The sequence below is a fragment of the Crinia signifera genome, chromosome 9, assembly GCF_055691185.1.
Source record: "Crinia signifera chromosome 9, ASM5569118v1, whole genome shotgun sequence".
NCBI lineage: Eukaryota > Metazoa > Chordata > Amphibia > Anura > Myobatrachidae > Crinia > Crinia signifera.
In genome coordinates, this window is record NC_139225.1 from 147267013 (window position 1) to 147283306 (window position 16294).

Below are 16294 nucleotides of genomic sequence, written 5' to 3' on the forward strand. Positions count from 1 at the left end.
TCCACAAATTCGCACATTTTCTAACCTTATGGTGGGAAATCTACACAACATAGTGGTGATCTCACCGGCTCCCTTCAGAATCTACCCAGTTGGACGCATCTCCACAGGATATTCCCTACCTTCCAATAACTCCTCTCCCCTTCCTATTCCTCCAATAATAGTCACCTGGAAAACACCCAGAGCATCAGCAGCAATGGATGTATGTAACGGGGTCCTTCCCAACCGGTCCTGGACATTGGTGTCAGCTCCTGCATCCAACATGCACTTGATGGCATCCTGCCTAGAGAACCGGGCAGCCAGGTGAAGCGCGGTCTCTCCTGTGGAATCGATCTGGGCATTGAGACTGGCACCCTGTACAATTAGGTCTGAGATGACACTGAGTGAGCTTTCAACTTCTGGTGGGTCCCCTCCTCCTCCGATAGGTTCCAGACCTCCACCCGCGCATATGGCTGACATTAGTGGAGTCACTCCATCTTTGATACAAGGAAGACCGAGTTACCAATGTTATATAAGATCTCTAATAGGCAAATCTATTGTGAAAACCTACAGGTTAAATGAACTAGACAAAAATACATCAGTATAATGCTGCCACAAATGTTTCCATGTTTCCTCAGGCTTTCCAATCCCTAAGGAGCAAGGGGAGGGGGGGCGTCAGTATTGTATATTAATGTCTTACAGTAGAAAAACACATATTAAGGCGCCTAGTGAATTATGCTGCTTGGCCTATACCTTTACTTAAGTCTTAAGCCTAGAAATAACTCACACTGAAACACCTTATCTTAAAAATAAGACACGGACACCAACTGCGTAAGTTTGAAGGTCATGGAATATTTATTGTAACTGGTATGACCCTATTTGTTAAGGGATGGCAAAGAAAAGCACCCCCTGCGGATGTTACTCATGGCAGCGCCCAGGGCGCCCCAAACCGCTAACATCTCTCCATTGTGGGTACAGCCTGTGCTGTGACGGATATGCCACACCCCTCCTATGGCCTGACGCGGACACTTCCAGAAAGTGACTAATGCCCCACTGCGTTGAGTCGGGACTCGCCTGCCATCCTGGCAGAGGGGGGGGGGGGGGCACACCGTACAGAGACCATCTGACACCCCACCTGAGTGCTGGTCGAGAGCGCCTTCTCGCCGATTAATAATTAAAGCTATCAAATACATTTGGTGAAAGGCCCGTGAGCCAGGTAGCACAGAGAAAGGGAAGGGAGGGTGGGAATCCAGACTCAAAGAGAAAGTCCTTCCTATCCAATTGCCTATATATACCCATATCTAAGCTACCCCCCCAATGCTATCTGATTGGCAGATCTAACTGCCACTCACCTGAGATTTCCTATGGCCTTATCCTATCTTTCAATAGCTTTTTTAACAATCACAAATTCACAGGCTCTTAAATACACTCGAGCCTATGCGGCCCTTGTTCTATATAAGCTTGATTTAGAGACATACGCGCCTACTAATTTAAAAGGTCTTTGACCATCCAAGTTTCCGGGAGTCCTCCCAGAAGAGCAGGTCCTCCTCCCTTATCTTGCCTACTTGCCAAGTGAAGGGGGGGCTGTAATATTGCGGTATGCCACAAATAGCTTAATTGCTTCACCCCCCTATACAATGCTGCAACATCTGACGTTGCAACATGGGGAGGGGGCGAGAATAAGATGACACAAATCCAGTTGTAACATGTCCTCCGCACTTGACACTCCTCCAGAAACCCCCAGAGGTAAGGTTCAAATAGAAAAATCGTAGGCAAGTATCCGCCAAATTGTTTTTTTGCTGCGCATACACACAACTCATGCTTGTACTTTGGCTTGAGTGTACTATATACTGTCTCCAAACTTATGCTTGAATAGGCAGGTCTGGAGCTTTTAGAAGATTTGAAAACAATATAAGGCCATCAATCCCATACCTGGACCTCTCACGTCTATGTCTTTGCTGTCCGGTTCCTCCTGGGGTGGTGTCAAGGCAATGCATTGTGGGAAACGGACTCCGGCATCAATATGCTGTTGACTCCACTGCCGATGGTCAAGGATGGAAGGATCGGTATTGAGCTGGAATGATGAAGATAATTCAGTGAAGTGCGGACAAGGGAGACAAAGCATTGAGTAGATAGGAGACCAGGGGACGGGGAATGATGGGCAGACTTTTATCTTACTTTCAGCCTTCTAGATTTTGGCTGCACAATCCCTTCCTCAGGGCCGGAATCATCATAACCGGAATCATGCTTCAGTGGTCTAAAAGAGAAGCAGGAGAAATAAGCCATACATTAATATAGTCATGGAGGAAAATTCTAAGTTACGTTAACTATAAACAGATGGGCATCCACCAAAAAAATGTCCGAGTCCACAACTACATCCACCTTGGAATTAGGCTCAGTATGTGCTAGAAATTTCCACCCACTTCCCTTGTTATCCATCTCCGGGCATTATATTGGTAACATCCTGGGGGGCTTCCAACTTACTTAAGACGAACCGAATCTTCTCCCACCGGTTCCCTCCTCCGGCTTCCTTCTTGCGCTCGTTGACTTCTGAAGCCAGACGGCATCCACAGGGTCCCATGCTGGCGTTTCCTGCTTAGCTGCACCCCAAAGAAGACCCCAAAGATGATAAGCACGGCCCCCCCAACAGCCACCCACACAGGCCATTGGAACGGTTTCTCCTGTGTTTCGGAGTCTGTGGTGGGAAGAAAACATCATGTCATATATTGGGAAGTGATGGAGAAGAAGACGAAACAGAATCACGGACAAATGACAGAAAAGAAGATAAAATACAGTATGAAAAAGAATGGGACCTTTTTTTGACCAATTGGAAGCCATATTGTAAAAGTGGCCATCTTTGTTTAATGGCTGAATTATGTCGAGACATATTGTGATTCTATGATAACCGCAATTGTACCTGGATCTGCATCCTTATGCCTCACGGCCAGGAATCTATACGGCAGATCGGCCTTCCCCTTATCATTCAGGGCCACCAGGAAACGGGCAGCCACGTCGGAGGTGTGAATGCAGGAGGACAGGGGGCACTGGGAACTGAAGACCTCCAGGTACAGGACACAACTGTGAGAGACAGAACTGGTCAGCGACAGCCTCCGGATTGGATAACGGAACATGGGATACATATTATATACAACATGCGTCACACTAATCCTGAACACTATTCATAACCCATCAACTATAAAGAGACCGGGCACAACTATTGGTTTATATGCCCATAATGGGCGATTCCACCGCACACACGAGTTTCGGGTAATTACTGGAACATGAATCAATATGAAATAAAAAAAAAAAAATCTCATTTGGGGGCCTATTTACCACCTGAATGTATCTACAGGGGATCCCCGGGTTACCTTTGGAAAATCAGCCCCCATAAAGGCCATTGAGGACACCTTTATTGCCAAATATTCAATTCCGGAATGCAAAGGCCCCAGTAGATATTGTGTTTTGAAGATGGTGTCAGACATTGTGTCCTATTGGTTACCTATCGCTAAAACACAGAGAGAAGGATCTGTAGGATCCCTCCCCAGCAATCCCCAGCATACCGTGCTTGCTCAGTATTGCAGCAGCCTCCAGGTAGGTAAAGAGATCATTAATGCAAACATTGATTACTGTGAGCGGATGAGCCATAGAGAAGCCGCAATGTCATCTGTCCACCCGCTAACACCACTTTCCAAAGATCATCCTGGTTTCATATAGGGCTGTACAGAATAACCATGGAGCACAGAGACATGTAGTATCTATAAAGGGTACAGCAGGAGTGGCCAAACGGGTTTTTGAGATCTACCAACGGTCCACGTTCCAGACCACCTAGCTGGTACACAGGTGCAGTCATTATTAACTGTAACATTTCCCAGATCACTTAGTTGGAGCAGAGGTGCAGTCATTACTAACGGTCACATTTCCCAGACCATCTAGCTGGTGCACAGGTGCCGTCATTACTAACTGTCACATTTCCCAGATCACCTAGCTGGTGCACAGCTGTAGTCATTACTAACTGTCACATTTCCCAGATCACCTAGCTGGTGCACAGCTGTAGTCATTACTAACTGTCACATTTCCCATATCCCCTAGCTGATGCACAGCTGTAGTCATTACTAACTGTTACATTTCCCAGATCACCTAGCTGGTGCACAGCAGTAGTCATTACTAACTGTCACTTTTCCCAGATCACCTAGCTGGTGCACAGCTGTAGTCATTATTAACTGTCACATTCCCCAGATCCCCTAGCTGGCGCCCAGGTGTAGTCATTACTGACTGTCACATTTCCCAGATCCCCTAGCGGGTGCACAGCTGAAGTCATTACTAACTGTCACATTTCCCAGATCACCTAGCTGGTGCACAGCTGTAGTCATTACTAACGGTCACATTTCCCAGATCACATAGCTGGTGCACAGCTGTAGTCATTACTAACGGTCACATTTCCCAGATCACCTAGCTGGTGCACAGATGTAGTCATTATTAGCTGTCACATTCCCCAGATCACCTAGCTGGCGCCCAGGTGTAGTCATTACTAACTGTCACATTTCCCAGATAACATAGCTGGTGCACAGCTGTAGTCATTACTAACTGTCACATTTCCCAGATCCCCTAGCGGGTGCACAGCTGTAGTCATTGCTAACTGTCACATTTCCCAGATCACCTAGCTGGCGCACAGGTGTAGTTCTTACTAACTGTCACATTTCCCAGATCACATAGCTGGTGCACAGGTGTAGTCATTACTAACTGTCACATTTCCCAGATCACCTAGCTGCTGCACAGCTGTAGTCATTACTAACTGTCACATTCCCCAGATCACCTAGCTGGCGCCCAGGTGTAGTCATTATTAACTGTCACATTTCCCAGATCACGATCACCTAGCTGGTGCACAGGTGTAGTCATTACTAACTGTCACATTTCCCAGATCACCTAGCTGCTGCACAGCTGTAGTCATTACTAACTGTCACATTTTCATGCTGCATTCATTCCTACTATAGATCCACAGGTTGCCTGAGACACATGAACTGTTGGTAGAACTTGAGGACAGGTTTGGCCACCACTGCGTGTGGGATGTGTTTTGCCGATGGGCCACGGGTCAAGAGTGGTCTTTCCTGCCATCTTTCTGGTAATGTCTTTGGAAATATAGTCCCGGTAACAGTAAGAGTCTTTGATATCACCTGCGCATACAATATCTTTCCAAAAACACCACCAGAAAATAACGCAGACAGGTACAGGACAAGGAAGGGGCCTGCTAGTATAAGAAGGACCCGCTACCCACAGCCCTTCTCTTAACACACAACTGTGGGAGGGCTACAGTTCTCAGGGCAGCAAAGGGTTCATGTTTTCCAGGTCTCCGCACTTTACTCGCCACAAATGGACACATGTCCACATGACCACATGTCCACATGTCCACAAGATCCACAGGTGGTCAGGAAAACCTGACCTGTTAGGGAGTTTAGCCACCCCTACTCTACACATCAATTCTATTTAAGAAGCCAACATTTAGCAGACAACAACACAAGAAAGCATTCACAACGGATGCGACCACCAGTGACCCTGCTCTACTATAACATCTTCACCCAACATCCCATTGATGCCCCAGTCTTACCCTACAGTCTCCTTCCCTCCGCTTTCCTCTTGACTCTTGCTGTGATTGGCTGTCTCATACTTCCACCTCTCCAGCTTATCCTGAGACAGGTCTTGTGGATTGTCCCCCTCGCAGTATCTGAACAACATGTCTCCATCACTGTCTCTGGCCAATCGTATCCCGGTGTGGAGTTCGATGGCCAGAAAGCGCAGGAGCGATACGATATAGGCACGCCGGAGCACAGGGGAGCGGTAACTCAGCAGCAGGATCAGCGTTCCCCCGGGGCTCTCATTGATGAAGCAGTCTCCTCCGTCCCAGCCGCACCCCGCGGTATTACACCCCTTCTCGCAGTGAGAGTTGGCAAAGTGGTCCAGGCAGTACTGATCATACAGAGGACTATGGAGAGATGGAGAAGACGGAGAGAGGGCAGGTTTAGGTCTGGCAGCAGTGTAGGGTCACAGGATTTACATGGGCCCTATGATATCTCACAAAGGTGGCATCACATTTTAGGTCTGAATTGGGAGTTTAAAAAAAAACAGCAGGTGACTGTGCACCTTGGTAGAACCATGCTGCGCTGCATGGGGCAGATGTAATGTGTGATATTTAAATATGGGAGAGGTGTTTCCAAAATGAAATCTAAATTGCTGTTTAAAAAAATAAAGCTGCCTCACATTTCTGGGATACAGTTTTTACTTTGAATGCAAAAAAAAAAAGTGTATTTGCACAATGAGGTGGACCCCATACTGTCACTTACACAAGATCAACCGGATTAAAAGGTCGGCAGGGTCAATTGGTGGAAATGAAAAAAAAACAAAAATGGCCGACCCAGGTTTTTTTATGTCATTTTATATATTTAACCATGTAAAAGCCAAATTAGTGGGGACATGTACCCTAGTCGGCGAGGTTGCTATTACCACTCGTAGTCGACAAGGTTGGAAATGACGAAGATGCTGAAAAAATAATAATAATAATAATAATAAAAACCCATTAACCATTAAAAGCCATTGTCATGTCGACCATTTGAACTAGGGTTGGCCATTGATGCAGTCATCATTGATGGTTGCAATTCAGCAACCAGCCATTGATAGTTACACACTATGTGATTGACAACCATCGATAGTTTTAGCTATCGATGGTCACCCATTCTCTTTGACTGACTGGCCCACAGGCCAGGGCCTCAGAGCTGTCGGGGGGCAGAGCTATGCTTGTCCCGGAACATTGAAAAAAAAAAAAAAAGATGCTTTGTCATCGCTGTAGGGGAACCTTCTGGTTCTCCCCCATATGTGGCAAAAGTATTAGACATCAACCATAAACCATCGATGATTTAAAATCATCAATGATCGATGGCCACCCCTAATTTGAACCTGTCGATCTTAAGCACTATAAACCTTTTACATGTTGATCTGGGTTCAACCCATCACCTGGATACCTTGCAGTACATAAGCTCTGCTCCAGGTGCTAGGTTACTTACTTTTCTGATTGGTATGGGTGATAGGGATGTGCAGGGATAGATGGGATGCAGTCAAAATCCCGACAAGGTCAAAATACCGATTGTCAAAATACCGACAACCATTGACCGACAGTCAAAATCCCAACAAGGTCAAAATGACCGACAAGGTCAAAATACCGACATTTAAAATCCCGACAAGGTCAAAATACAGACAAGGTCAAAATACCGACATTTAAAATACAGACAAGGTCAAAATACCGACATATAGAACGTAGACAGGTGAAAAAGTCAACATGACTTTAGGTCGACATTTTTTTTCCACTGTTTTTTGACCCGACATGTGCCGACAGGCGGTATTTCCTGCCCTACCATCCACTAGGGCGTGGCGGGAGAATAAAATAGTGTGCCCGAAGCATCGCGAGCGATGCGAGGGGCTGCGGTTGACTTCCAACTGAGTCCATGTCGACTGTGTCTACATTCGGGTAAAAAAACTGTGAAAAAACCCATGTCGACATCGTAACCTGTCAACCGAAAGTCATGTTGACTTTTTCACCTGAAACTGATTGCTTTCAGGTTAAATTAGCTCTTTAAATAAAGCACCCATGCAGGTGATCTACACTTGTCTTGAAAAAGTTCCCAACCATTGTGGGTACGAAACGCGTTGACGTCAGATCCTTTCCAATTGTGTCTCCAAGATTCTGTGACTCCTTCTACAACCCTGCATTACGGCTCACCATTAGCCGCGTTACCAGCATTCATTTCTTAGCCGGCATCTACCGCCAGCATCACTACCGGCATTTGGACATATAAGCGACGGCTCACTGCTACCTGTGAGACCAACCTTTATTCTACAGCTACCGCTCAATGTGAGCCGCACTACACAGCCGCAATCCATCATCAGCCGTGAGACCGGCTCTGACTGAAACCTACAGCCGCTGCTTGAACATCATATTTGCAGGCTTCCTGGTCCGACGGCACGGGCTCCCTATACACTGCCCCGGTGGGTCTGTATACTTCTGGAGATTCTGACATCAGGGTTGAGCTACGGTCGAGTAACGCTCCCCGCCATCACTGCCGCTTACAGCACGAGTTTGTTGTACATCTACAAATCTCAGAGGTACACACTGGTCGATTTAACATCAGGGTTGAGCAACAAACGAATAACGCTCCCCACCTCCACTACCACCTATAGGTGAGATACCTTATAATCTTAGTATCTACTGTCCACTGATGAACTGCCTACTACACCTAGTGCATGTACCGTATACATGCTAACTGGCAACAACCATATTTCTGCGGGCATAATATAAAGGAGATTCACTATATATTTCTTTTTGAGGTTATACCTAAATCCAAAATCTGAATACCGATATATCAATTAATTCTTGGAGACACACCTGCAATTGACATTTTAGTCTATATGTTTTTAGATAATTTTTTCTAATTTTTTCTAATTTTTTCTTTTTTTCCCAAGGTGCTTTTTATTAATTGTATTATTAATTGTACTGTATATTATATATGCTTTTTCTTTTATATTTATATATCTATAAAAATTTATAATTTTCTAAAGCGTGTCCAGTGTGCTTTTTTGGTCAGCAGACTATCACTCAGAGTGTCCTACAACACTCAGCAGCGCAATTGTGTTAATATCCTCCCATTTTGACTTTTTCACCTGTCTACATTCAATATGTCGATATTTTGACCTTGTCAGGATTTTAAATGTCGGTATTTTCACCATGTCGGGATTTTGACAGACGGTCAATAGCTGCCGGTATTTTGACCGTCTGCATTTCATACCGAATGCGGATAGAAATTTGAATCCCCCCCCCACACACAGGTGAGGAGCCTTATTAGTATTTTATTATTTAAGATGTCTCTACATATGTACACCTATGAAATAATCCCATTCACAGCAGTTTATGTGATAGGAAAGGTGCGCACATCTCCTGACATCGGATATCACCCTGTAGGCACTGTGTCTTCTTTCCGTACCACATGGAATCTGATTTAGATCTTGCACTCAATTTGTAATTGTGTTGGGTAAAATAGCGAATGCTGATAAACTAGAATTATTGCAATTTGTGCATTAACAGCAGCAGGTGCTTGGAAGAGTAATATAAAGATCTAATTAAGGTGCAAGGCTGCACCCACTGATAGGCCAGGTCCCCAGGTATAGGTGACCGCCACACCTCAGGCACAGGACAAGGACTCACTTGCAGGTGTGGGTGACATTGCAGTCAAAGCCGTCATACAGGCAGGGTCTGTTGTTGCATTGTGTGTCGCAGACTCCGTCTCGGAACTTCCTCCTGCAGGCCAGGACAGGGCAGTGCTCCCAGGGTCCCTGCTGGGTAGGAGGAGAGGAGGTGGGGGTCCCCACATGCTCCAGACACTGTGGTCCTGTGTAATCAGGGGGACAAGTGCACCGGGGGAGCCCTTCCATACCCAGGCCACATACTCCACCATTATAGCAAGGGAAGGTACCGCAAGACAATATGTGATCGCTGCAGGTGGAGCCAGAATACCCCTAAACAGAGATAGAAATGATAGAGATAAATATTTACTTAACAGGATACAGTATACATATTCCCAGACAGTGCATGCAGCTAATAGAACTCCAGACAAAGCCAAGCACATGGTGGATTTTCTATACACAATAATGCAGGTTACTACCACTCTGTGGCATAATGTGTAAAGGGCACTACAACTGTGTGGGCATAATATGTGAGGGGCACTACTACTGTATAGGCATTATATATACGGGGCACTACAACTGTGTGGCCTACCATGCAAAAGTGCACTGCTATGTGGCGTACCCTGCAAAGTGCACTACTACTGTGTGGCTTAATGTATAATAGGCACTACTGCTTGGTGGCATACCATGCAAAGTGCACTACTACTGTGTGGCTTAATGTATAATAGGCACTACTGCTTGGTGGCATACCATGCAAACTGCACTACTACTGTGTGGGCATAATATGTAAGGGGCACTACTACTGTGTGGTGTATCTGTAAAGTGCACTACTTTTGTGTGGCGTACCACTGAAGGTGCACTACTATTGTGTCTTGTATAATAGGCACTACTACTGTGTGGTGTACCAAGTAAAGTGTACTAGTACTTTGTGGCTTAATGTATAATGGACACTACTACTTTGTGACATACCATGCAAACTGCACTACTACTGTGTGAAGTAATGCACAGGTTCTCAGGACCTCACACAGTGCATGTTTTGCAGGTCTCCTCACAGAATCAAGAGAAATAATTAGCTCCACCTGCGGATCTTTTAAAATGTGTCAATGAGTAATGAATGAACCTGTGCACCTGCCAGGTGAAAACGTAAACGGTGGGATCAAGTTTGAGAACTCCTGGAGTAATGTATAATGGGCACTACTATTGTGTGGCATACCATGCAAAGTACACTACTACTGTGTGGCATACCATGCAAAGTGCACTACTACTGTGTGGCATAATGTATAAGGGGCCACACCCCTTGTAGCAAGGTTATACTAATTTTTCTGGGGCCTATTACCATCACCTGTGGTGAAACACCTTTCTTATCAATGAACCTGTTTAAAACAGGTGATGGCAATCATACATTAAGAGGGAAGTCCACAAAGAGAGCATTGTGTCCCTCCTGGAGAGGGTCATGTTGGGAGGTTTGTATATATGTTAACTATAGGAGCTCTGCAGATGGAGAAGGTTATTGCCCTGAGTGGTGCATTATGGGGCATGTCATGGACATCCTACAGCTTTGTAATGCAGACCTGGGTAACCTGCGGCTTTCCAGCTGTTGTGTGGTACGTGAACCATTAGCATAACAGGATTTGTACAGCAATAACTGGAGAGTCACCGTCGGCTGCTGTTATTTAAGTTATATACACAAACTTATCTTCCTTCTAACTGCAACAGCCCCTCATCAACTACCCAATAAGTCATCAGCATCATGTCATTACCCTAAGATGAACTGCAGCCATAACAGGTAATGGCAGTAATTATAACTAATTAGAGATAATTACCTGTGGACAGCTGCAGGTGAATCCAGGTGGGGTATTCCCAGCAACTGCACAGACTCCACCATTAGCGCAGGGATTATTATCACAGAAATTAATTGCATGCTCACATCTCTGGCCTGGGGAGACAGCGGGAATAGGATCAGCAATAGAACCGCACAGACATAGACTAGCGAGAGTCAGAGTGATACTGAGGATGGAGAAAGAGCATGTTCTACTGTCCTGCCTTCATTGCAGCCTCCAGAGATATAATCCAAAATGTGAGCGGTTTTATTGAAGATGAGGCAAGTACAGCTGTACTCACTGTTACACACACTGGTAGATGGAGCAAAGCGTGTGCAGAGTGGAGTATCGTTTAATTCAACTGCTGGTGAGTGTATGTAGGTACTGGCAGGACAGGACTGGCCATCCGGCACTTTGGGCAAATGCCACAGGGGCAAATGGCTGGATGTGTGTCGTTAGATCGACAATAAAAAGGTCAACACATGCAATAGGTCGACATGAAAAAGGTTGACACATGTTTCATGACTGCTAGCATGCCGGCGTGAGCATTGGCCACATTAACCCATAACGCTGAAGGCACACATGCACACACTCTAAATGCCAGGGCCAGAAAGCAGCTTCCCTGGGTACTGGGTAGCTGTCCAGGATGCTGGAATAGAGGTTATAACAGCAGGTAAACACAGGTCTCACAGGAGGTAAATGGGAGACTAGTGTCTTCAGCTTTCGCAGAGTCTCAAGATGGCTCCACCCATGCTCATTACTAACCTTGGTGGCCATCTTGGTACAGGTAATGAAGCTTCCCTAGAGGAGCAGCAAGCATTGGAGAGAGAACAAGTGGAGACATTGCCCAAGGCTACCATCCAGCTTCTAACTGCCATTTATCAAGAACAGTCTTTCAAAAGACAGTTATAAGGTGATGGTTGCTATGGGCAACGTCTCTATTTCATCTCTCTCTCCAATGGTTGATTTATCTCCTATAAAGAAAATAGGCCAACAGGTAAGTAACCAATCAGTTTTAAAGTAACATTTCTGAATCACATTCTATAAAATTATACATAGCAGCTGATTGGTTGCCATGGGCAACCTCTCCCCTAGCCCCCTTCTCTCTTTTCACTTCTTCAGGAATAGACCCACTAGACTCATCACAACTCATCACACATCAATGTCAGTTTGCACTGTATTTATCTCCCTGGATTAGTGCTATGAGGTTCTGTGTACAGACTGACCCTATACTGTATACATAACATAGAAAGCAGGATAATAGGCTGGGAATCCATACCAGTATAATGCTGGTGACATTGGCACTGGTAGCTGTTGTCAAGCTGCACACAGGTGAGGGTTCCTCGTGGGTCACAGGGGTTGAACAGACACTCATTCACATCACCTTCACAGCGGTCTCCCACATACCCTCGGGGACATAGGCAGGTATAGTGCCCCACTTCATCTTTGCAGGTACCACCGTGAAAACAGCGGGGTTCAGTGGTTGCACACTCATCAATGTTGATTTCACATTGTGCTCCTGGTACAGAGAGATGAGATTAAACAAAGGCCTGCAAAGCTTATGCTTATTTTCTTAGTCATCCTAGTGACCTTATCAATAACTTCTTATCTTCTTGCTATCCAACTGTGACCTCCAACCTTCTTACTACCCAACTGTGACCTCCAACCTTCTTACTAACCCAACTGTGACCTCCTACCTGCTTACTACCCAACTGTGACCTCCTATCTTCTTACTATCCGACTGTGACCTCCTATCTTCTTACCACCTAACTGTAACATCCTATCTTCTTACTATCCAACTGTGACCTCCTACCTTCTTACTACCCAACTATGACCTCCAACCTTCTTACTATCCAACTGTGACCTCCAACCTTCTTACTACCCAACTGTGACCTCCTATCTTCTTACTACCCAACTGTAACCTCCTACCTTCTTACTACCCAACTGTGACGTCTACCTTCTTACTACCCAACTATGAACTCCTACCTTCATACTACCTAACTGTGACCTTTTACCTCCTTACCACCTGTGACCTCCTACCTTCTTACTACACAACTGTGACCTTCAACCTTCTTACTACCCAACTGTGACCTCCTATCTTCTTACTACCCAACTGTGACGTCTACCTTCTTACTACCCAACTATGAACTCCTACCTTCTTACCACCTAACTGTGACCTCCTACCTTCATACTACCTAACTGTGACCTTTTACCTCCTTACCACCTGTGACCTCCTACCTTCTTACTACACAACTGTAACCTCCTACCTTCTTACTACCCAACTGTGACGTCTACCTTCTTACTACACAACTATGAACTACTACCTTCTTACTATACAGCTTTGACGTCCTACCTTCTTACTACCCAACTGTGACCTCCTACCTTCTTACTACCCAACTCTGACCTTCTACGTTCTTACCACCTAACTGTGACCTCCTACCTTCATACTACCTAACTGTGACCTTTTACCTCCTTATCTCATGTGACCTCCTACCTTCTTACTACACAACTGTGACCTCCTACCTAACTGTGACCTCCTACCTGCTTACTACACAACTGTGACCTTCTACCTCCTTACCACCTGTGACCTCCTACCTTCTTACTACACAACTGTGACCTCCTACCTAACTGTAACCTCCTACCTACTTACTACACAGCTGTGACCTACTACCTAACTGTGACCTCCTACCTTCTTACCACCTGTGACCTCCTAAAATCTTACTACACAAATGTGACCTCCTACCTAACTGTGACCTCCTACCTTTCTTACCACCTAACTGTGACCTCCTCCTTTCTTACCACCTAACAGTGACCTCCTCCTTTCTTACCACCTAACTGTGACCTCCTACCTTCTTACCACCTAACTGTGACTTCCTACCTTCTTACCACCCAACTGTGACCTACTACCTTTTTACTACCCAACTGTGACCTCCTACCTTTTTACTACCCAACTGTGACCTCCTACCTTCTTACCACCTAACTGTGACCTCCTACCTTCTTACTATCCAACTGTGACCTCCTAGCTTCTTACCACCTAACTGTGACCTCCAACCTTCTTACCAACTTACTGTGACCTCCTACCTTCTTACCAACTTACTGTGACCTCCTACCTTCTTACCACCTAACTGTGACCTCCTACCTTCTTACCACCTAACTGTGACCTCCAACCTTCTTACCAACTTACTGTGACCTCCTACCTTCTTACCAAGTTACTGTGACCTCCTACCTTCTTACCACCTAACTGTGACTCCTACCTTCTTACCACCTAACTGTGACCTCCTACCTTCTTACCACCTGTGACCTCCTACCTTCTTACCACCTAACTGTGACCTCTTACCTTCTTACTACCCAACTGTGACGTCTACCTTCTTACTACACAACTATGAACTACTACCTTCTTACTATACAGCTTTGACCTCCTACCTTCTTACTACCCAACTGTGACCTCCTACCTTCTTACTACCCAACTCTGACCTTCTACGTTCTTACCACCTAACTGTGACCTCCTACCTTCATACTACCTAACTGTGACCTTTTACCTCCTTATCTCATGTGACCTCCTACCTTCTTACTACACAACTGTGACCTCCTACCTGCTTACTACACAACTGTGACCTTCTACCTCCTTACCACCTGTGACCTCCTACCTTCTTACTACACAACTGTGACCTCCTACCTAACTGTAACCTCCTACCTACTTACTACACAGCTGTGACCTACTACCTAACTGTGACCTCCTACCTTCTTACCACCTGTGACCTCCTAAAATCTTACTACACAAATGTGACCTCCTACCTAACTGTGACCTCCTACCTTTCTTACCACCTAACTGTGACCTCCTCCTTTCTTACCACCTAACAGTGACCTCCTCCTTTCTTACCACCTAACTGTGACCTCCTACCTTCTTACCACCTAACTGTGACTTCCTACCTTCTTACCACCCAACTGTGACCTACTACCTTTTTACTACCCAACTGTGACCTCCTACCTTTTTACTACCCAACTGTGACCTCCTACCTTCTTACCACCTAACTGTGACCTCCTACCTTCTTACTATCCAACTGTGACCTCCTAGCTTCTTACCACCTAACTGTGACCTCCAACCTTCTTACCAACTTACTGTGACCTCCTACCTTCTTACCAACTTACTGTGACCTCCTACCTTCTTACCACCTAACTGTGACCTCCTACCTTCTTACCACCTAACTGTGACCTCCAACCTTCTTACCAACTTACTGTGACCTCCTACCTTCTTACCAAGTTACTGTGACCTACTACCTTCTTACCACCTAACTGTGACTCCTACCTTCTTACCACCTAACTGTGACCTCCTACCTTCTTACCACCTGTGACCTCCTACCTTCTTACCACCTAACTGTGACCTCTTACCTTCTTACTATCCAACTGTGACCTCCTACCTTCTTACCACCTGTGACCTCCTACCTTCTTACCACCTAACTGTGACCTCCTACCTTCTTACTACCCAACTATGACCACCTACCTTCTTACCACCTAACTGTGACCTCCTACCTTCTTACCACCTAATTGTGACCTTCTACCTTCTTACCTCCTACCTGTACCCTCACATCCATGACCATCTTAACATATAGGCACACTGGACAGTTGCCCAGAGACCGACAATTCTAAGGACCTTCGAGCAGGGGCAGGTGGTGGTCACATAATTAGAGCGGCCAGGCAGCATTTTCTACCTCCCTTCCAGCCTGCAGCCAGACATGCTGATTTATGGATGGTGGGAGCAATCCACCAATCTGAGTGCTGACAGCCATTCAATGTATAGGAGCATATGGAGAGATGGAGCAGGATTGCATATTATGATTTTTTTTTATTGGTTTCTGTGAATGGATGTGTAGAGCTCCAATGCATTACTTTGACCAGGGTCTTCAATACTGTTAAGCTGGCTCTGGTCTTATCTTCTCGCTAACAATGCCCTCATATGTGCTTCCTACCTGAGCCTTCTTATCATCTTATATTACTCACCTTGAGTTCCTGAGGGACACACACAATTGTAGTTCCCACCTCTTACCTTCTTACTACCCAACTGTGACGTCTACCTTCTTACTACACAACTATGAACTACTACCTTCTTACTATACAGCTTTGACCTCCTACCTTCTTACTACCCAACTGTGACCTCCTACCTTCTTACTACCCAACTCTGACCTTCTACGTTCTTACCACCTAACTGTGACCTCCTACCTTCATACTACCTAACTGTGACCTTTTACCTCCTTATCTCATGTGACCTCCTACCTTCT

The 16294-nt window shown here is 45.6% G+C and overlaps 1 protein-coding gene across 1 annotated transcript in view; it reads right to left on the reverse strand.

Annotated features, from left to right (window-relative positions):
- The window catches only part of NOTCH4 (notch receptor 4), a 78031-nt gene that overhangs the window by 11245 nt on the left and 50492 nt on the right, over window positions 1-16294 (reverse strand). The window contains exons 21-29 of the mRNA XM_083160147.1: window positions 12298-12537; window positions 11022-11134; window positions 9221-9531; window positions 5579-5953; window positions 2894-3054; window positions 2461-2671; window positions 2155-2233; window positions 1909-2050; window positions 166-473 (exon numbers count right to left, since the gene is read on the reverse strand). Coding sequence (XP_083016273.1) covers window positions 166-473; window positions 1909-2050; window positions 2155-2233; window positions 2461-2671; window positions 2894-3054; window positions 5579-5953; window positions 9221-9531; window positions 11022-11134; window positions 12298-12537 — 1940 coding nt within the window. The remainder of the gene's footprint in view (window positions 1-165; window positions 474-1908; window positions 2051-2154; window positions 2234-2460; window positions 2672-2893; window positions 3055-5578; window positions 5954-9220; window positions 9532-11021; window positions 11135-12297; window positions 12538-16294) is intronic.